At 48.6% G+C, this 20,527-nt stretch overlaps 1 protein-coding gene across 1 annotated transcript in view; it reads left to right on the top strand.

Moving 5' to 3' along the window:
• The window catches only part of TNIK (TRAF2 and NCK interacting kinase), a 167,361-nt gene extending 147,229 nt beyond the window's left edge, over nucleotides 1-20,132 (top strand). Inside the window, exons 22-33 of the mRNA XM_074153949.1 lie at nucleotides 61-245; nucleotides 3,411-3,537; nucleotides 5,342-5,506; nucleotides 9,015-9,129; nucleotides 9,707-9,877; nucleotides 10,187-10,330; nucleotides 12,023-12,157; nucleotides 12,715-12,815; nucleotides 14,338-14,487; nucleotides 15,714-15,873; nucleotides 16,521-16,660; nucleotides 18,547-20,132. Coding sequence (XP_074010050.1) covers nucleotides 61-245; nucleotides 3,411-3,537; nucleotides 5,342-5,506; nucleotides 9,015-9,129; nucleotides 9,707-9,877; nucleotides 10,187-10,330; nucleotides 12,023-12,157; nucleotides 12,715-12,815; nucleotides 14,338-14,487; nucleotides 15,714-15,873; nucleotides 16,521-16,660; nucleotides 18,547-18,630 — 1,677 coding nt within the window. The 3' untranslated portion in view covers nucleotides 18,631-20,132. The remainder of the gene's footprint in view (nucleotides 1-60; nucleotides 246-3,410; nucleotides 3,538-5,341; nucleotides 5,507-9,014; nucleotides 9,130-9,706; nucleotides 9,878-10,186; nucleotides 10,331-12,022; nucleotides 12,158-12,714; nucleotides 12,816-14,337; nucleotides 14,488-15,713; nucleotides 15,874-16,520; nucleotides 16,661-18,546) is intronic.
• The last annotated feature ends 395 nt before the right edge of the window (nucleotides 20,133-20,527 follow it).

Genomic DNA, 20,527 nt, shown 5'->3' on the forward strand with positions numbered 1-20,527 from the left:
CTCCTCGCTTTAAATATAATAGCCATCCCTTCCTTGTTTTCTTGCCCCCATCCCCTGTAGGATCTGACGGCCCTAGCCAAAGAGTTGAGGGAGCTGCGCATCGAAGAAACCAATCGCCCCCTGAAGAAGGTGACGGACTACTCCTCCTCCAGCGAGGAGTCGGAAAGCAGCGAGGAGGAGGAGGAGGATGGGGAGAACGAGACACACGATGGGACCGTGCCTGTCAGTGACATCCCACGGCTTATGTAAGAAGCGCTTTCTTTTGGGGGAGGGCAAACCGTGAAACCACAGTGTGTCTGGGTCTGGGGGAGCAGTAGCTGTGATATGGGACGTGGCCAAAGCACATCGGTGTTTGGTGCCTGGCCCTGGGAACGGCATCACGGTTGCAAGGGATAATTTGCTCAGAGGGGTCTTTTTCCTGATCCAAGCTGGAGATACTGAATGGGAAAAACTGAATTATTGACACTGCACATGCAGTGAACTTGGACTCCGAGCTGATGGACATGTTCCTGCTGATGAGCAAGGTGGGGTTTTGGCCAGAGTGGACTCGCTTGACCTCATCCACACCTTGGTTCCTCCCCACGGTGTTGGCGTGTTAAAGCTCTGCCTGCTCTTGAGCCAGGTCTTGCCCGGCATCAAGCTGTGCAGAAGTGCAGGACTCGGTGACTCTGCCCAGGGCCAACTGGTAGAGCCAGGATTATAATAATCCTGAATCTTTGTCTTTGGTTTTTGTCTTTGGCTCAGTCACTGGGCAGGAAGCAACGTTTGGTGGACTAAAACACCGAAATGAAAAAGTCAGCAGACTATGCTATTGCATCTCCGTTATAGGTGATGGGACGCTTGTGCTTTTGATGAGGGAGGAGGCCAGCATGGCTCCAACACACACAAAACAGCTGTCACCACGCAGGGTGAGCTCATGGAGCATCTACGTGGGCTCTCTGCCCGGTGCTTTGCAGCACTAGCACTGCAGGGGAGCTTCTGGGGGCTCTCTGGCAGCGGGGTCTGACTCCTGCCCCTTTGAATTGGCAGAGGAGTTGTGGGAAGGCTTTAGGGGATTATTTGCATCTTAATCAGTTCATTCCCATTCTTCCCACTAAATGAATTATTAGTAAATATAGGTGTAGTTGGCTTCATAGTGGTGGGGCCTGGGAAGCCCTCCAGGGGTTAAGGAAGACCCAGAGGGTCCACATTAAGCAGAGTGCCAAGCTCCTGGGTTGGAGCTTCCTTCCAGCAGAAAAAGAAAAATCAGAGCTCTCAGGGTTCCTCAGAGAAAGTCAGGAGACAGAGGGATGGCCATGAATATGCAGCAGAAGGATGGGCAGTCACGCGTGCGAGAAGGGTCCCCCGGCTGCTCACAGAAGAGGAGTTTAATCAGGAGTGGTTAATCTGCGCTGACATCCTTCCACCAAACACCTTGCCTTTGACACAGCACTTCCTGGCAGATAAAATTTCTCCCTGAATGCTTTGCAGCCAGATGTGTCGGATGACAGGCAGGGCGGTGGGATGGATGCCCCAAACCTTCTGCCAGCCCAACGCTGCTTGCTCCATAAGGTCCTGTCCATGAACGTGCCCCAGAGATCAAACATGGAGAAGCAAACCCTTGTTGTCACGGTGAGGTGGCAGGAGCTATGTCCGTATCTAAGGCTTCACAGGTACCCTCAGGCATGGCTGCACTGCTGTGCGTCTGGGGAAAAAGGAAGTGAACACTTGGCTTTCCACCCTTATTTCACAAAAGGAACCTTAACTCAAGGTCAGGCTAGATGTAGTTGGGCATTTGTCTGTCAAAGCTTTGTTTTTCCTGTGTTCAATGTTTTTCATTAGAAACTGAGGCCAAGAGAGATCGTCTTATCTTCTCCTGCGCCTTCCAAGTGATCTTTTTATAACTCATTTTTAAACTTCCCATGTGCTGGGCTGCTCTTCATTCCAGCTCTGTCCATGTCTCTCCTGCTGTGGGATAAGCCCATCCATCACTTTGTGTCCTAGTGCATAGGAAGGACCGTTTACTCCTTCCACCTCTGCAGATACCTTTTCTCCATCTGAAGACTGTGATGACTCCCTTCAGCTCCCTCTCCTTTGGGCTGTGCATGCCAGCTCTTCCCCACGTCTGGGGATTTCTTGCAGAGCGGCATGGAAACTGCATGCCGATGAAATTGGGACCTCAGGGCTGCCACAGCCATTCTTTCACTCACCGTATGGTCTCAAAATTAACACAAAAAATCCTTTCTCTCTGCTTTCTTATTTCTAAAGCTGGAATAGTTGTGTTTTTTTCCCATCCTTTGGCGGTGTTGAAGAGCTAATGGTAGGAAGGCGCGAGCTTCTCCGGTGAAAGGTGCCGCAGAAGTGTGGCACGCTCTTGTTTGGGGTGATGCCTGTCCAGTCGTACATTTGGTACGATGCAGGTGAGGACCCATCAGGGAGCCAGTCCCACCTTGGGGTCCCCCAGGGCTCGCATCTCGCATTAGACCAGCAACCCCCTTGATTAATGCAGCCTTGCTGTGGCTTTTCACGCTACCGGGGCCAGCCTGTGGGCATTGACGAGTAGGTGTGCGTGGGGATGACGTGTTAAAGAGTAAATTAATTCATATTAATGGAAAGCAAACGGTCTGTACGGCTTTTAAATGCAAACTAACAGGATTCATCAGTAACATCTTCATAACACCATCGGCGTTTTCCAGCGCACAGGGCTGGGTAATCCAGAGGCACTTCATCATTTGCTTTTGGGTTCATCTGAATTATATTTAAGCAGCTGGCCTGCTAAGAACGTAGTAATAAAGTAACGGTGGCTGCTCACCACCTGCGACGCCCACTCTCAGGCAGTCCTAAAATTTAATGCGTTTGAGAATAAATTCCAGCCTCTCTCTTGATATAGGAGCACAGAAATAAAGTCAAGGCGAAATCATGGGTTAGGGCTACGTTTCCACCTGGAAAACAGCAGGGAAAGACAGGACGCAACTTGCCCTCCTGCCAGCACCTCCTCCAAACCCCATCCCCTCCCTTGTTGGCTCTTGTCATCGGGTGCTCTGATGCACTGCTTCCTTCTCAGGGCTTGAGGTGGGGAATAAAGGGAGTGAATTATTACTTTTTTAAACTTTCTTACGTAGAAAAAATGATGTAAGGTAGAGCAGGACTGCAACAGACTCGTTGCCTGTTCATCGGTGCTTCTCTCAGGGCACCTCGGGATGAGAAAGGCCCTGCTCTTTGGTCTCTGTGCTCGGTTGTGCATCAACCTGGTCCTGTATTTCTGACAATGTAATATATTTCCTGGGCATTTAGATGGATATATTTTCTACTTTTTCTTGCTGTAAGATACAAAGCCTTACCCTTATTGAAATAATACTGTGTTAGAGGATGTTTCGTCTAATTTAGCACAAGAAGTTTCTGTCATTAATGCTTTCCCATTCTGTCCTCAGACCAACAGGAATTCCTGGAAGCAATGAGCCGTACAACATGGGAATGGTGACAACCCACGGGCTGGAGACTTCCCATGCAGATACGTTTAGCAATATTTCAAGGGAAGGGACTTTAATGGTGAGGGAGGTAAGTTGCAAAACAAATATTTCCATGGAGCATCTTCAGGAGGTTTTGCCCATGTAAGCACAAAAACTAACAGTGCTGTGTGTCCGGAACACAAAATGAGGGAGTAAATTGTGCTCGTTAGCGCTCTCGTAATACAATTTACACTCGGAGCAAATGTGACAAGTGCAAATGTTTCTCAGAACTACAAACAGCAGTGAATAGTAATGCCAGGGCACGGCGGGGAGGATGCTCGTACAAATGATGCTGCCGAAATCCCACAGGAGCTCCGGGCAGCAGAAATTATCTCCAATTTACAGCATTTTGTTAATGCACTTGGAACCTGGCCCAAAGTTTCCTCTCTTCTTCCCAACCTTTGCTGCCGTGCAACCATCAGAGATGTGTTTGTAGAGCTTTGGAGGCTTTTCCAGGGACTGGTTGTGCTCAGGAAGGTCCAAACCCCCAATCCCTACTAGCCAGCCGTCCTGCACTCACCCTGGGCATCCCACCTGGATGCGAGCCCCCATCCCCAGCTCTGGCATCGCGGAGATAAGGCTGCAGTGGGAGCAATCCTGATGGATGGTACTGCAGGAGTGAGGCAAAGGAAGGCTGTGGAAGATCTTCCCCCAGTGTTTGTGGGTTTCCCAGTTGCTGGAACATGCTGGGGATGCTGCTGGAAACGCAGATGGGTAGTGGGTCTCCTGGTGGCCCTGGCAGTGAGTGAAACAGGGGAGTCGCTCTCCTGCCGGCTTGTAAAGGAGGTGGATGGGAGAGGAGAAGGAGGGAGGGGAGTTTGGAGTCAGCAGTCATAAAGGAGGAATGTTTAAATCACACGCAAACTAGACTTGAGCAGCGTTGTAATTCTTGATTTTGTTTGTATGAAATGTTCACATATTGAAGGGGAAAAAGATTAATGCAACTTTGAAAGAGAGGAAGGGCTTTGGGCAAAGGGCTTTTCACTCTTTGGTGGGGTGGCAAAGTGGTTGAAGGTGATGGTAACAAGTGATCGAAAGATAAATGTTGTCAGCACTGGTCAGGAACTAGGTGAGCCTGTTCAGAGGGAGTTTTCCACTAATCCCAGTAAATGGGCAAGGCTCTGTAATGATCTCCTTGATGTCCTCCAGGTAGGTGGGATTAATGAAAATGGCAAATACCTCAAAAAAATAAGCAGGGAAGGGAGAAACTTCCCAGCCCCTGCCTTGCTTGAGGTGGGGATGGAGAAGAAGGGGAGCCCCGGGGAAGCCCTGGGAACCTTGTGTGCAGAGCGAGATGCCCATCGTTCTGCTGATGTTCTGCCGATGCTGCCACTCTTCACTGCTGTTTTGGGTCACAGAAACATGCGACAGGGGCTGTGTTGGCATTTGCAGTCGGGCTACTCGCCGCCGTAGCTGCGCAAAGCCGTTAAGACTAACGCTGATCAAGGAGTCAGATTCTGCTGTCACCGTGGCTGGTGGCCACGTGGGAGAAGAGCTGGCCATGGGGTTTGCACCCATAGTGGCAAGAGCAGAATCTGCCCTACGTTCCTTGTTTCAAAACGGCGATGATCAGGCTTCTCTCACTGTAACGTGGCTAATTAATCTGTATTGACTCTGTGATTAATCCTGTCTTTATTTCTTTGGGGGTTGGAGGGGGTGGGTTGGTTTGCTGCTTGCCAGATTGCATGGGGATGGAAAGAACAGAGAGGGTCCTTCTCCTGCGCTTGCTCTGGGAACTGGGGGACTGCCAACGACTTGGTTTTGTTTGGGTATTTTTCTCTTCTTTTTCTCTTTTTCCCTCCTCCTCCCCCTCCCTGCCCCCTCTTTCTTCCTCATGCCTTGTGTCTCTGCAGACCTCTGGTGAAAAAAAGCGTTCTGGCCACGCAGCCAGCAATGGCTTTGCAGGTCACATCAATCTGCCTGACCTGGTGCAGCAAAGCCACTCGCCGGCGGGCACGCCGACCGAGGCCCTGGGGCGAGTCTCCACGCATGCGCAGGACATGGACTCGGTGCCTGAAGTAGGTGGTGGTGGCGGGGGGGGGTCTCCTCCTTCTCCTTTGCATCGCTTTAAACAAGTATTAACACCTCTGTGCCCTGTAAAGGGGCTTTTCTGCTTTCCTCCCTGGCTTTTCTTGCTCCTCTCTCTCTCTCTCTTTCTGGTCCATGCGGGTGAGTGTAGTGGAAATAGAAGGGAATTTGATGGTTTATTGCTATATAGGTCTATAGCTGATGGTAGAAATGTGTATTAAGTCTTCTGTCAAGCCCACCAGCTCGACCTTTGGTGGTGGTGGCTTGAATGCTGCCAATTGATGTAAAAGTCCCATTTTTTTTTGGCACTTGGAAATATGAGAAAATTTCAAGAGCCAGTGATGCCATTAGCTTCAACTGGGCACAGCTTCCACCTGTGCCATCTCTGATACTCAGCGTGACTCAAAAGGTTAGCAAAAAGCAAAGCCAACGAAATTCTGGATCATTCTTCAGACTAGCAAAAGTCTGCAGAGCTTTAAAATTGTGTGTTTCTCCAGTCATGGCAAAGTATTTCTCCCTGGTAGCTGTTTTACAAGGACACGATTGAACATTAACAGGGTATAAGGTGTAAAAAGTCCTAGAAAGTACAAGATGTGACATACAAGACAAGGGATTTGGTGTTTCTTTCTTACCATCACCAGCTGTGAGAATCAGGCACATAGTTCTCTGTTTTTCCATGAGAAATCAACCCATTTGGTGTTAAATAAGCTATTTTATTTTTTTTTTTCTTTTCATTTTTCTGGCTGTACATCAAAAGTTCTGTCATCTTATTCTTTCACAGAAATGATGTACTCATTTTACGGTTTGCTTTTACGAGCAGTATAAAAATAAAACTTGCTTGGAATTGGGCATTGATAAAACGTAAGAACAGATGGTGTGTGACTTGGCCTCAAGGTTTTCTCCGTTTCCTCGTTGCCTTTAAAAGTGGTGATGAGAGAGTTGATCCTGAAAGTAACACCTTCCACGGTCATCCTGGGACTGCTTAAACGCGGGCAAGGATTGGGTTTAAATATATTCATTTGTAGAATACCAACCCAGAAGAATCTTTTCCATTTCTAAAACTGCGCTTTTAGGGCTGGCTGAGCCAGGAGTGGGTGTAAGTGGAAACTTGGGGATTTAGTTCACAGGCTTTCGGGTGACTCATGGTGCTGCGAGCAAAAAGAAGGGGGCCAGCGCGACCTTGCCCTGTGGCTTGATGCTGTCTCTGTAGGCCACCAGGGAGGTTTATAGGTGGTTGAACACGACCTGGAGGAAGATGAGGTCTTAACATTTATGTAGCGGACTTGTAAGTTATCAAAATGCCAGCTTCTTAGGAGAATAGCTGAATGTGAGCAAAGAAAAGAAACGCTTGGTGCACTGGGATGAAGGGTTTCTTTGTAATGCATTTGTCGGAAAGCACCTGGCTCTCAGCTGGAAAGCATCCCTGTAAATACTGAATTTTTCCCCTCTTTGAATGTTTGGGGCTTCATGGAAAAGAAGTGCACTCTTCAGTGCAGGAAAAAAATGTGTATTTCTGGGATATGGAGAAGCACGACGTAATGAGTGTATCTTACATGTGCACACAAATATGGCCGTACTGTGTATGTAAATGTGGTGTCTGTTCCCGCAGCCTTCCCTGCCGCAGGCTATTAACTCTTTCCCTCGGTCTCAGTTACCGTGTACTTTTTGGAAATCCATCCCGTTTCTATGGAAACAAGCAGGCTGTTGGGGACGCGGAGATGGGAGGGAAGCGGGATGCCTGGGGCATGGATGCCAGGTGCCCACCAGCCCCAAAACCTGCTGGGTGCCACCACGGAAAGTCCCACGCCATGAGGGTGCTCCCACACCCCATGGGTTTTTGCCCCTAAACCTTTTTTTGTACCTCGCCAGAGGACAGGTACCAGCCCAGCCCAGTTTTGGTACGGATGTGCCAGGGCAGTGGGGTTCCCACAGCACGGGCTTGTTCCCATGCCAGTTGTCACCACAGGGGCAGTGGCATTGGGGATGGGGAGCAGCCTCTGGTGACTTGGTGATGTGAAAGCTGAGGAAGATGTATTTCAGGGAAGGAAAATGTCCCGATGAAGTAAAATGTGAGCAGTGGTGCTGCTGCAATGCGACTTGGGTTTTGCTGCTGTCACAGCTCTTAACGGAGGTCACGCATGAAGCATGTCCTGGGTAAATACTGGAGTAGGAAAAATAAGCTGCTCAACGAGGGGGGAAAATCACAACACTTTGATTCCCAAGGCAAGGATTTCCTTTTGCTTGGGAGAAGGTCTTAGCCTTGTTTTCTGCCTTAACAAAGCCATGGCTTCAAAAAGAAAGCAATGTGACGTTGCAGTTTGTTCCTCTCCAGATTCCCTGGGCAAAGTATCGGCTGCAACATTCCCTGCGATGCCTTCAGGTTAAGTTTTGTTAGGTTAGAAATGGCCCCTTCTGCAGTCCCCTCTGAAATGCTGTAGTCAATTTAAAATACATTCTTAAAATCACAGGCAACCCGTACGTGATGTCCCCATGAGGTGTGCTGGAGACCAGACTTTTGGGGGGGATGGAGCGATGTGGGGGATGCCATCTTCTGATCAGCCTGAGCATCCAAGGCATTTTCAAACACCCCCTGCTCAAAACCTCTCCCTAAAGCATCACACAGCTCACCCCAAGCACTCCAGATGCTCCCAAAACCAAAGTATCCAGGTGTACTGAGGGGCATTGCTGGGTCCTGCCTCAGCAATAGGTGTGGGGATCAGCGATCACAGTCCAACAGAGCAAAAAATAGGCATTTTGCTAAACAGCTGGCTTTTCCCACTTTCCCAGGGGCACCAATGTTTTGGCCTTAGCCCAGCAAACCCCTAGATAACGGGCAGTAAAAGCAGAGCGGTATTAAGGCTGTACGACCTCTCCTGCCTGTGCTTTACAGGTCCTAAAATAGATTTCCACGACCTGTTGAAATAAAATCTTTGCTCGGACTGCACTAGGTAGCGTTTGGCTCGGCACAAGGAAAGCAACAGTCCCACCTTTTCCAGCTCTGCATCACTTTGGTGGTCACTGGTCCACATCAGCTAGCCCCTGCTGGGGCTTTCCAGGGGCTCCCAGCGCCGTCCTGCCAAGGTCCCATCCTCGGCTGCGAGGTGGGGGAGTGGGAAAAGCATCTGACATCCCAGAGCGGGCTTTTTTAAGGCGGGTGTGTTACCTGCAGAGAAGTTGTTTTTTTACCTGCGTTGGCTTTTGCCTCTGGCCCTGCGGCTTCTCCGCTAACTGGTCTCATGGCTGCGCTCTGCTTCTGCCTGCGAGAAGAGAGCAGAGCCGGGCCCTGCTCCTCTCCTTTTCTGTTGCTCATGGGCACTCACAAATCCAATTTAATGTTGTTTTTTGGAGCAGATGTTCCTAGAGGGCTTGAAAAGGGCACCGCAGGGGTAGGGACTGGGTCTGCTAATTAGAAAGTCTTACGTACACACACACACACACACACACAAAATTATTGTTATTTCTGTGCTCTAAGCTCTCACTTTGCTGTTTATTTTCCAGTATGGTATGGGAAGTAGCACCAAAGCCTCTTTCACCCCATTTGTGGACACCAGAGTGTATCAGACCTCACCTACTGATGAAGATGAAGATGAGGATGAAGAGTCATCTGCTACTGGTAGGAGGCAATGGGGCCAGTTTGAGAGGGGAGGGCCTTGTGGAAACCACGTCATGGAGCCTGAATAGCACTACTGAACCTCTTCTACATTTCACTTAATGTCGTCCAAACATTGCCTGTGTCTGCATCCTTGTGCTCTTCAGTTTCCATCCAACTTCTTCTCCCTCACCAGTAAAATGCCACCAGAAAGGTCCAGGAGAAAACAGGGGACAGCAGAAATCCACCCATCCGTCTGCCCAGGCAGCCGGGAGGAATGTTCCTGGCAGAACTGGGAGGTGGAAGTCACTCCAAAAAGCTGGTAGTTGCTCAGCAGTCATTGAAAATGGCTGGATGTGGGCAAGCGGGCAGCAAATAGTGCTGGTCAGCTGGGCAGGCAGGGCTCGAGGTCTGGTTTGGTGGTGGTTCCAACCCATGAGAAAATCCCGATGGCCCCTCTTCAAACTAATAGCTCATAACATAGCGATGACATCAGAAAATACACCAAATATTGTCTTCCTATTCCAAAAAAAACCCCGACGGTAGGGGTACATACAATTAATCCATCACACCTCGCTGTTTTGTTGTGTTTCCTTACAAGCCCTGTTCACCAGCGAGCTGCTCAGACAGGAGCAGGCCAAGCTGAACGAAGCCCGGAAGATCTCGGTGGTGAACGTCAACCCCACCAACATCCGTCCCCACAGCGACACCCCGGAGATCCGGAAATACAAGAAGCGCTTCAACTCGGAGATTCTCTGTGCTGCTTTGTGGGGTAAGCCCCTTATCACACCGTGCCCTGAGCAAAACTCTCCAGAACATGTGGCTGGTGATGAAACATGAATGTGTCATCACGGAACCGAGCCCCTGCCTCTGGTTGTCCCTTCTCCATCCCGGGCTAGGCTAATGTCCCTGAGTCCCTGCTCTGTAAGAGTGACTCTTTATGTTCATGGGAAGATCACAGCTTTAGCTGGGATCGGTCGCTCTCGCGGTGGTAGCAGAGAGGAGCTTGAGGTGTTGTCCTTGAGTTGTTGTCCGTTGGAGCAGTCATGGCTCCCGGTGCCCATTGCCCTCTCCTCTTCAGGTGTGAATCTGCTGGTGGGCACAGAAAATGGCCTGATGCTGCTGGATCGAAGTGGACAAGGGAAGGTCTACAACCTCATCAACAGACGGAGATTTCAACAGATGGACGTACTCGAGGGCCTAAATGTCCTCGTGACAATATCAGGTATGACTCTCGTGCTCTCACCCCATCATTCACCTCCTCAGCCATATGTCCCGAGCAGTTCCAGCTCAGACAAAACCTGCCTTCCATCAGAGAGAACCTCCCAGGGGAGCTGGAGGTGCTTTATTCCAGAATCAAAGGTGTTAGATCTGCAAGAATGCCTCTGAGAGCAATCTGCTTGCTCCACTTCATCTGCGATGCTCCATCCTCCTTTAGCAGGGAAGGGAAGGTGCAGGACACGGGCAGAGACCCCAGCAAGGCAGATAGTCACAGCTTGAGAAGGCAGCAAGCTCTGGTTTTGGGTCTGTTTGGCTCTGGCTACAGGAGCCATGGAGCACGGCTTCAGGGCTCTAGCTCAGACCATGGCTGTGCTCAGGGTGTCCCAAGCATCATGAGGGCCATGGGCTGGTCACTGTCCCTGGGTTCAGCCGGGAGCTCCGGAGCTCTCAGATCAGGCTCATAGGTGATTTCTGGCCCAAAAAATAGCAAAAAAACTCCATAGTCCAAGCTCCCAGGAGAGCATGCAGCACCCTCCCTGCAGAGCAGCCCTGTGAAGCAGCCGGGTGGTGGAGCTGGAGCAGAGCCTTCTCCTACTGATGGCTGCCCCACAAAGTTCACAGGGGACAGCGAGAGAAACGTTTGTTAGGAAAATTGCTTGATGTAGAATCGTAGAATGGTTTAGGTTAGAAGGGACCTTAAAGATCATCAAGTTCCAACCTCCTGCCATGGGCAGGGACACCTCCCACTAGACCAGGTTGCTCAAAGCCCCATCCAGCCTGGCCTTGAAAACTTCCTTTCATCCTTCCTTGAAAACTTCCTATTATCCTTTCATTTACTTTCTCGTTGTTCAACACCCCCCCAGGGCTCACTCTGCATTTGCTGACAAATTCCTGCTCCCTCCATTCAGATAGAGCTTTTAAAAAATGTTGTTTCATCATGTCCCTTGCTCAGCAGCTGCCCCGTGGTTTTGGGGGTAGAGCTGCAGGAAGAAGGGGTGGAAGATGAATTGGGGGGGAGCACTCCCCCAGCCCCTGAGACAGCGCTAAGGATAAGCCCTTGGGCACTTGTGGAAACCCACCAGCAGACAGAGCCCCTGGTTTGGGTCCTCTGCCACCAGCCTCGGTGCAAGCTGTGTCCCGTCCCTGTAACGGTGGCTCTGTAGGGAGGTTTATAGCCAGATCGCAGCCATCCAAGAGGCGTTGCAGGAATTTGGCAGCCCCTCAGCATTGCAGAGCCCGGCACCGGGATTATCAGCGAATAACGGAGCCTGTCGCAGAGAGAGGAGCTCGTGTCTCAGCTCCAGGGTGGAATTAATGTAGTATGAAGGAGAAGAGAAGAAAAGAAGCAGGTAGCTGAGTGGTTGGGTAAGGCCTGAGCTGTAAGAGAGCTGGGGTCACAGCCCCGCTGTGCCCCACCATCTCTCCGTGAATGCTGATTTATAGGAAAAGGAATGTGTCCAGCCTGTGGGAGGCAAGAACCTGGCTCTTGCAGCATCCACCCACAGTCTAGAAAGCTCTGCTTTCCATACCTTTTTTCCCAAGAAAAACAGAACACAGCAAGTAAACTACAGTTTTCAGCTTCATAATGAAACAAACTTTAATTTTATCATCTTTTGAGTGAAAACAAGCAGTGAAATCTCACAATTTCCCATGTACACATGTGCTGCTCTGACAGAGAGGTTTCCTTTGCCAACAGGAAAGAAGAACAAGCTGCGCGTGTACTATCTCTCCTGGCTGAGAAACAGGATTTTACACAATGACCCTGAAGTGGAGAAGAAGCAGGGCTGGATCACGGTCGGGGACCTGGAGGGATGCATCCACTACAAAGTCGGTGAGTGGCCTTTCTGGGCAAAAAAGTGCCTGAAGAGATGCCTTTTTGTTCTCTAGTCTTAGATCTGACCTGACGACTTCTCTTAAGTTATCAGAGAGTCACAGAATGCTATGGGGTTGGAAGGGACCTCTGGAGATCACCTAGTCCAACCCGTTGCCAAAGCAGGTCCACCCAGAGCAGGTTGCACAGGAACGTGTCCAGGCGGGTTTTGAATGTCTCCAGAGAAGGAGACTCCACCACCTCCCCGGGCAGCCTGTTCCAGGGCTCTGCCACCCTCAAAGTGAAGAAGTCCCTCCTCATGTTTAGATGGAACTTCTTACATTCAAGTTAGTGCCCATTACCTCTTGTCCTGTCCCTGGGCACCACTGAAAAAAGACTGGCCCCATCCTCTTGACAAATATCTTTGGTATTCATCTAGATGTATTAGGTGGACACTTTACCAAATAAGAACCAACAAAGAGACAGCGTGAGAAGCTGTTCCTGGAGTTGAGTTGTTCAGTCTTGTTGGAAAGAAAGTGAATGTTTTTTTTTTTTAATTGACTTTATTTTCATTTTAGTGAAATATGAAAGGATCAAGTTCTTGGTGATTGCCTTAAAGAATGCTGTAGAGATCTACGCTTGGGCTCCTAAACCATATCACAAGTTTATGGCATTTAAGGTATGTTGGTCTTTTAACCAAAATGCACTCTGCAATTGTATATACAGGACATTTCTGTACTATGCAGAGCAGAAAAGCTTCTTGCTTATGTAGCTGAGCTCCTCAGAATCCCTGGCAGGCGTGGGAGATGGGATATAGTGGGTTCTGCTTATGGCTAGCAATTAAGCATTAATATTAGCTCATGCTGGCAGGCTTTACTTGAGAAGCTTGCAGAAGGCTGACCAAATGTCCATGAGTAAAATTGAGTTGGGGTTTTTGGTGTTTTGGGTTTTTGGGGGTTTTTTTTGTAGTTGGTTTTTTTTTTTTTTTTTAATCTCGGACTAATTTTTCACATACAGTACAAAAACAGGTTGGCAGTATTTTCCGTTTTTATTTTGCAAGGTCCTCTCCCCTTCTGCAGCGTGGATTGTTTCAAGACAGAAAGTCCAGGAGAATGGCCCATTCTTTCTGTCTTTTTTCCTCTCCCTTTTCATCTACCTCGGTTTCCTTCAGTGAGACCTTTCTCCTCTGTAACCTGCCAACGGGTATTTTGTACTTAGCACTTTAAAGCACTTTTCATCCGAAGCTCTGTGCAGAGACAAGTCACAAGGGGCAGTGCCTTCTGGAGACATTCATGCTGAGTAATCTCTTTTTGCATCCTTCCAGCACAAATGGGCTTATTCAGTATTAGGTCACATTTGCTTTTTTTCTGAACAAAAGCCAGAAGAAATGGGCTCAGTGACATGGAGAGCTCAGCAGCATTAAAACAGCCTGGGGTCCAGCCTCGGCGGGCTCTGGTGAGAATGATGGTTAGTGCTCCTGGTGCTGCTGCTCCAGCCTGGGGGGGGCTGAGCATCCTTTTCTTGCCTTGTAGGTAGGGATCTGTTGGGATGGTGGGAAATGCCACCCACTGATTTTCCCTGGCAGGAGTCAGAGTGGTCCTTGCACAGAGAGGCAGGAGCCCTTTTCTCTCCCTGGGGGTCTTTCACTCTCCTGCTGAAGACCTAAGCCATGGAGAGATACTTTGTCCTGGATCGGTCCATGCCAGGGAGATGGTCCCAGCCTGCATCCAGCAGGTTAAATAGGACAAGGATAAGTAGGTCTTTGCTATTCTGACTTATTTCAGCTGCCCAAACCAGAGCAGTGATTCCTGCCGAGAGGGGAGGTGGGTGGTCACAGCTCTCTGCAGACTTTGGGCTTGTTACCCAGAGCAGCACTGGCACAGGGGAAGTCCCACATGCTGGCTGGATGCCCAATCTGTAAAACTGAGCTGTCACCTTCCTTTAGAGACCAAATCCTCAGGCTGGCCTTGGGCTCCTGGGGGAAAAGAGCTGGCAAGGGTGAGCACTTACCTGCTGGGATGGCTGGAGCGAGTGGGTAATACCCTCAAAGGCATCTGAATAGGAACAGAGAGACAGGAATATAAATAACCACATATTTAGTCGGAAAAACAGTCAAACAAATACGATTTCAAAACCATATCAGGCTGCTGCTATGGGGATTTGTTGGTTTTCTGTGATACTCACTAAAGGGATTATAAAAGTCTTTTGCAGATCTCCAGCACAAGCCGTTGCTCGTGGATCTCACTGTAGAAGAGGGTCAGAGACTCAAGGTCATCTTTGGATCACACACTGGTTTCCATGTGATTGATGTAGATTCTGGGAACTCCTATGACATCTATATACCATCTCACGTGAGTACACGGGGGAGTGCTGCTGCATGACTAACGCAGGTCACCGGCAAGGTTTGGGTGGGCCCTTGGTGGGCTCAGAAGCGGTGACCAGTCAGGTGACATCTTGCCACAGGTATGACATTCTCCAGTGCCATCCTTATTGGTACTGGCTTAAAAAGGACTTGGAGGTATCACATACTTCACGTTCATTATTTGCTTCTGTCCTCGTGCCCGAGCAGTCAGGTTTAAGGTTTAATGTCCCACAGAAAGGAGAATCTGCCAGTACACTGTGTGGAGCTCTCTGTAGGGCAAGATACCATGGAACCAGGTTCTTGGTTGTTGGACAACATAGACCCACCAAGAGCTGGATGCCCAGGGCACTGCCCTATTGCATGGTGTCCCAGACGTGCTCACCAACACTTGTTCCTGCTGAGGCAGCACAGTTTGCCCAGATGAAGGTTTCGGGATGAGGGTAGCCCAAACTCCCAAATTCTCTGACAGCAGGGACTCACCACAGGACCTCTCTCGAGTCCATCAGCTATTTCAAGAGAGAACCAGTGCTATGAAAAATACTGTAGATGAGGATTTTCTTGTTGGCTCATTTAAGCTCGGTCCATGCTGCTGGCCCAAGCAGCATGAGAAACTGGTCTAGGAGAAACTATCACTAATCAAATTCAGGAATTACTGAATCTCATCTGAGGAGCAGAACCTCCTCTGCGAGAGCTGGCAAGAAGCACAGGGAGAAAATACTGGGGCAATTTGGGATGATTTTGTGTTGTCTTAGCTTTGGAAGGGCAGACACAGGTGGAAAGTCACCGTAGCCGCCCTTGGAGCTAGAGCCTGATTGCTAAAAAATGGGAATATTTCCTCCCTAGGGCTACCTGTAATATTCTGGGTTTATTTGCCTTAATTTGAATAAGAGATGGATTCATCAGTCAGCAGTCGCTGATTTGTGTTACAGCGAAGTGTCAGCCATCAGTCTTGGGGGCGTTTATGTTGTGATCTCTCTATAATTGCTGAACCCGTTTATCCTTGACGTATCAGACAGCTTTGATGGTAGGGTAAACATGACAGTTTATTCCCCTTCAAGCTTATCTCTGAAAGCCAATGCATGTTTGTTGAATCGAGGGAGGGCTTTGTTCTCGGGTTGGTTTGGGGTTTTGCTTTTCTAAGGCTGTGCTCCCTTCCCCCTTCCCCCTTCCCCCATTCAATGTAATTCTGACTTTCAGGGTTTATTTTAACTGCAGATTCAGGGCAATATTACTCCTCACGCCATTGTCATCCTGCCTAAAACAGACGGGATGGAGATGCTTGTGTGCTATGAGGATGAAGGCGTGTATGTGAACACCTATGGACGGATAACTAAAGATGTGGTGCTCCAGTGGGGAGAAATGCCTACTTCCGTGGGTAGGTCAACCCTTCCTCTTCACCTGCATAAAATACAAATGACAAGTAAGATGAGGAGTTGCGGATGTTGAGCTTTTGGGCTTTTGTTTATCAAAGGAGATTTCTGCCTTTTTATGCCAGATAAGAGCCTTTTTCTGCCTTTTTAAGCCAGATACCTTCTGCCTTTTTATGCCAGATAAGAGAGGCAATTGCTAAATTTTTACAGTTTGATCCTGTGCAGTAAGAGCAAGTGAATTGCTGAAGATTTGAGCTCCAGCTCATCTTAAGTATAAGAAAATATAAGCTGTTGTACTGGTGGGACGCTGTGCTGAGTTGAAGAGGGGCTGGGTGCGGAGCTGGGTTGCTCTTCTGGCTCTGCTGTTGCTCAGCTCCACGACTCACGCACTGCCCAGCTCCTCACCTGCAGAAACCTGAGGAAGTGATACTTCTTCTGTTTAAATTACTCAGCAATTTCTGGATGAAAAGTGCTCCGTAAAGGCTATTGTCCCTGCAGGCACGTGCCTGGCTGCCTGTGCCTCCGACAGTCAGAGCTCTGCCGTTGATCCACATGGGCTTTGAATAACAGCTGATGAGAGCTTTTCTGACCCTTGCGTAATATTTAGCTCAACACACTGTTGTAACACCTACCAAACGCTTCCTTTTGACAGCCTACATTCATTCCAATCAAATAATGGGCTGGGGAGAGAAAGCTATTGAAATCCGGTCAGTGGAGACGGGACATTTGGACGGAGTATTTATGCACAAGCGAGCTCAAAGGTTAAAGTTTCTATGTGAGAGAAATGATAAGGTAAGTCCACTACAAAGCTTCTCTCCGTGCTTTAAGCTACAGCCAGCTACTTTTAGACTTTAAATCTGGTTTATCTTGAGGTTAATAATTAATCTGAAGATCCTGTTTAATAAGCAGTGCCCGTAAACCCACTCCCCATTAATGCTCTCCAGTAGATGCAGACCTCAGCCTGCGGTGGGAAGATCGACAAGATCTCTTCCACCTCTTGCTGAGATCTGCATTGACTTGGCTTGACTTTCTCCCAAGTCTTGCATCTCGGCGTTAACTGTTGAGGCTGCTGAGTAAACTCTGCAAAAGCTGTGAAATGGTAGCAGTAAGGATGTGTGAAGGACCCTGATTTGAGCTCTGGTGCAGAAACATTTTGGATGCATTTATTTTGATGCATTATGAAGTATTTTCTCCATGGAGCCCCATCTTTTTCTGTGGATACCATTGATAAATAGTGCTCTGGAAGGGCAGCAGGGTTGCACGGGGAATGCGGCTGTCATGTAGATGACCCCTGCCATGGGTGTTGCTGATGGACCAAGGGGTGCAGGGAATGAGGGGAGAAGAAATTACTGGAGGAAAAGGAATATTTGGAAATGCTTGAATGCCGAGCTCTGTTTCTGCTGTTGGCATTTCATCTCACAAGGTTTCACCAAGATAAATGAGGACCATGCAGCAGGGAGTTCTTTCGTAACGAGCACGATCACAGAACACGTGAAGAAACTGATTGCTCTGTGCCCTGAGCAGGGTTTAATAAGGTGCAATAAATAAGGTTTGAGGCCACGATCAGTTTATTGAACAGCTGCTCATTAGTTGACCATTGCTCTATGTGTTGCATGGAGTTAGGCTGGAGCTCTGTAGCAAAAATGTATCCTAACCTTGCAATTGAGTAGATCATGGGAAGCCGCCCAAGAAGCTGAATTTAAGTTGCCCACATACACCTAGTTTGCTTTTTTCTCACTTTCTGAGTACTTGACTCTGCAGGTTTTATACTGTTTAATTTTTTAAAGGGTTGTTCTTCTGGTTTGCTTCTATTGATTTTTCTTTCCTTTTCTAAGAAAACTGGGGGGAAAAAAAACTTCCCTCATCCTTTCTAAAATATTGGAACCAACTGATCGCTGCTGGGTTTGAAGTACTAAATACAGGTGTTCCTCTTTCTGCAGAAATGGTTCACGATGAAAATCATGTGAAGATTGAATAATTTTTTCTTTTAAAAAGGACAGGGGCTTCAGACTGTTCCCCTCAATATTTGCGAATTATAACTTATTAAGACTTCTGTTGGGGTCAAGTGCTGGTGGATCCTGAGAGAAGCACCAAAAATCATATTCTTCATACAGAGTCCTGATACATTTCTGTGCTTTGAGCATAATGAAGGAAAGTAGTTTTCCCGAGCTTTACTTTCAGGAACAGCTGAAATACCAGGACTAACTTTTCCGAAGAAAACCATCTCAAACCGAGGCCGATATTGACCCAAATGGTTAACGTTTAGCAAGATCCAAACCACTGACAGCAGTCTCATTAATATTGCATAATAAATGGTGTCGTGGCAGTAAAATGTGATAAACTTGGTATTTTTAAGGCGTTCCAAACCTTGCTCTCTTTGGTAGTGATAGCGAGGGAGGTTTTATTACCATGTTCACTAATAAGTGGTTGGATTTGATCCGAGTCTTGCATGCGTTAGCTCCGGCCCCTGAGCTCCACGGAAAACTGGGAACAGGACAATGATGGGTCTGCATAAAATTCCTGCCATCATCCGGAGAAAACAAGCAGGGAGGGAGGTTTAGGCAGAGGAAACCATGGGGTGTGGGGCAGCTCCTGCTTTCCTCGCTCACCGAGACAATTAACAGACTTTTTCTTACAATAATAAAAGTTATTAATCAGGTTCTTTTGCTTCCAAACAGGTATTTTTTGCGTCGGTGAGATCCGGAGGAAGCAGCCAAGTGTTTTTCATGACCCTCAACAGAAACTCCATGATGAACTGGTAACACAGGAGCACTTGGCACTCACCGCCATGGCATTATTTCTAATTTAAAGGACATTAAACACGTGGACTAACACTGTAGAGGCAGATGCGGAGGGCCCCGAGGAACACCGCTCCCCACACTCCCCCGGCACCGTCAGCCCCGGGGCAGGGGCTGCGGGCAGGGATGGACTTTCGCGCTTGGACCCCCCGAGGTCTCCTGATAACGCTGTGTTATAGTGGGTTATGAGTTTTTCCTTTATTTTATTTTAATTTTATTTTTATTTTCCTTTTTCTTTGTCCCCTACTTTGTAAGAACGGGGAAAGAAACAGTGTCAAAAAGTCTGTTTTTAATTCTGTCTGCCTGCTAGCATCAAATATATAGTATGTTGTAAAGTTACCAATTAAATCTGGTGAGAGACAGCACAATAAATGTACCTTTTATCTTTGTGATGAAGGCCATAACCGTATAGCTGGGTAATTTTAGAAATCTTTTGCCTTCACCAACATTTACATGTTGCTTTTGGCAGCAACGGCTTAACGGATTTTTAAAGAAGAGAAAACGTAATAGGTTTTTTTCCCCTCTTTTGGGAAATGGATTTTAAATGGCTAAACTACTAGCCTTAGACTAATAAAAATCAGCTACCATTTTTGTCAAGTCTGTCAATCCATATTTCTATATGGATCTTCACATAATGGTGTGTCTTGATAGGGACAGAGGTGCCATTTGTTGTTGCTCCGGAGGTGCCCGCCTGCCCCGGGGCTTGGCTGCGGGCACCGGGACGGGGCGGGGGGATCAGAGGAGGAGAGGACGGCGGAGCGGTCGGAGGAGCCCCGTGCTCGCCCACCGAGGTGGGATTTGTAGCCACAGACGGCTCACGGGATGCCACGGGCGCCGGACCCCGATGCCGAAGCCGGCGTGAGCTGCGGGTGCTCGTCCCCCCCGGAGCCCGGAGCCAGGCGCTGGCGTGCGGAGGCAGCCGGCGCGGGGATGGGGACAACGAAACGAGCTGCCCGTCCCCCGCGTTTGCTGGATTGGGCTTGTAAAGAGCTTAAAAAAAACATAATATATATATGTGTGGTTTCTTCGGCCAAGGGTCTGAATCTCTACTCGTTTTCCGCCCCCTCCGCTCCCTAGGAATTACCCAACATACAGTGAAAGACAACATCTGTGCCGAACCGTGTGTGTGTGTTTAGTTCAGGTTGAATCGTGTCCTTATAAACTCTGCTCAGTTGATTTCCGTTTTCGGTGCGTATCTGGGGTTTTCTTTCTCAGTAGCTGCAAGCATGGCCGCCTGTGGTGTTGGGGTGTCGCATAACAAGGTCTGTGTTGCTGGTTTTAACCTACCTCGTTTCGGTTGGGGTTTGTTTTTGGTTTTTTTTTTTGGTTTGGTTTATTTTTTATTTTTATTTTTTTTCCGTTCCGCTGTCGATCACAGCGCTGTTACCTCCAGCGACATATAGAGAGCTTAACTGGCAATCTTGGTGTACTCAGTAACGATGGCTTTATTAAAAAATGATTAAATCAACAGGACTTGGTCAAATTTGAATCTTTATCAAGGGTAAGAGATGATGCGGGGTGGGTGGGGATGGGACGGGACGGGATGAAGCATCCCGTGGGCAGTGGTACCCGCGCGGGCAGGGCATCGCAGGGATGGCCTGCGGAGGGATGCTCAGCAGGACACCAGCCTCCAGAGGACCATGGGCAAGAGGTGCTTTGCAGGTACCTTCTTCACCCACTGGGCACTGGGCACCCTCCCGCTGGTCCAGCGCAGCCCCCAGGCAGCAGCACCCCTGGCTCAACGCCGTGACAAACGTAGTGATGGCCATAAAACTGCAATACTGGAATTAAAACCCAAAACAAGTCCCATCACAGAAGACACTGATTGCTACCAGCTCTTTGTATTTTCACCATGGTTAAA

The sequence above is a fragment of the Numenius arquata genome, chromosome 9 (genome assembly GCF_964106895.1).
Source record: "Numenius arquata chromosome 9, bNumArq3.hap1.1, whole genome shotgun sequence".
Lineage (NCBI taxonomy): Eukaryota > Metazoa > Chordata > Aves > Charadriiformes > Scolopacidae > Numenius > Numenius arquata.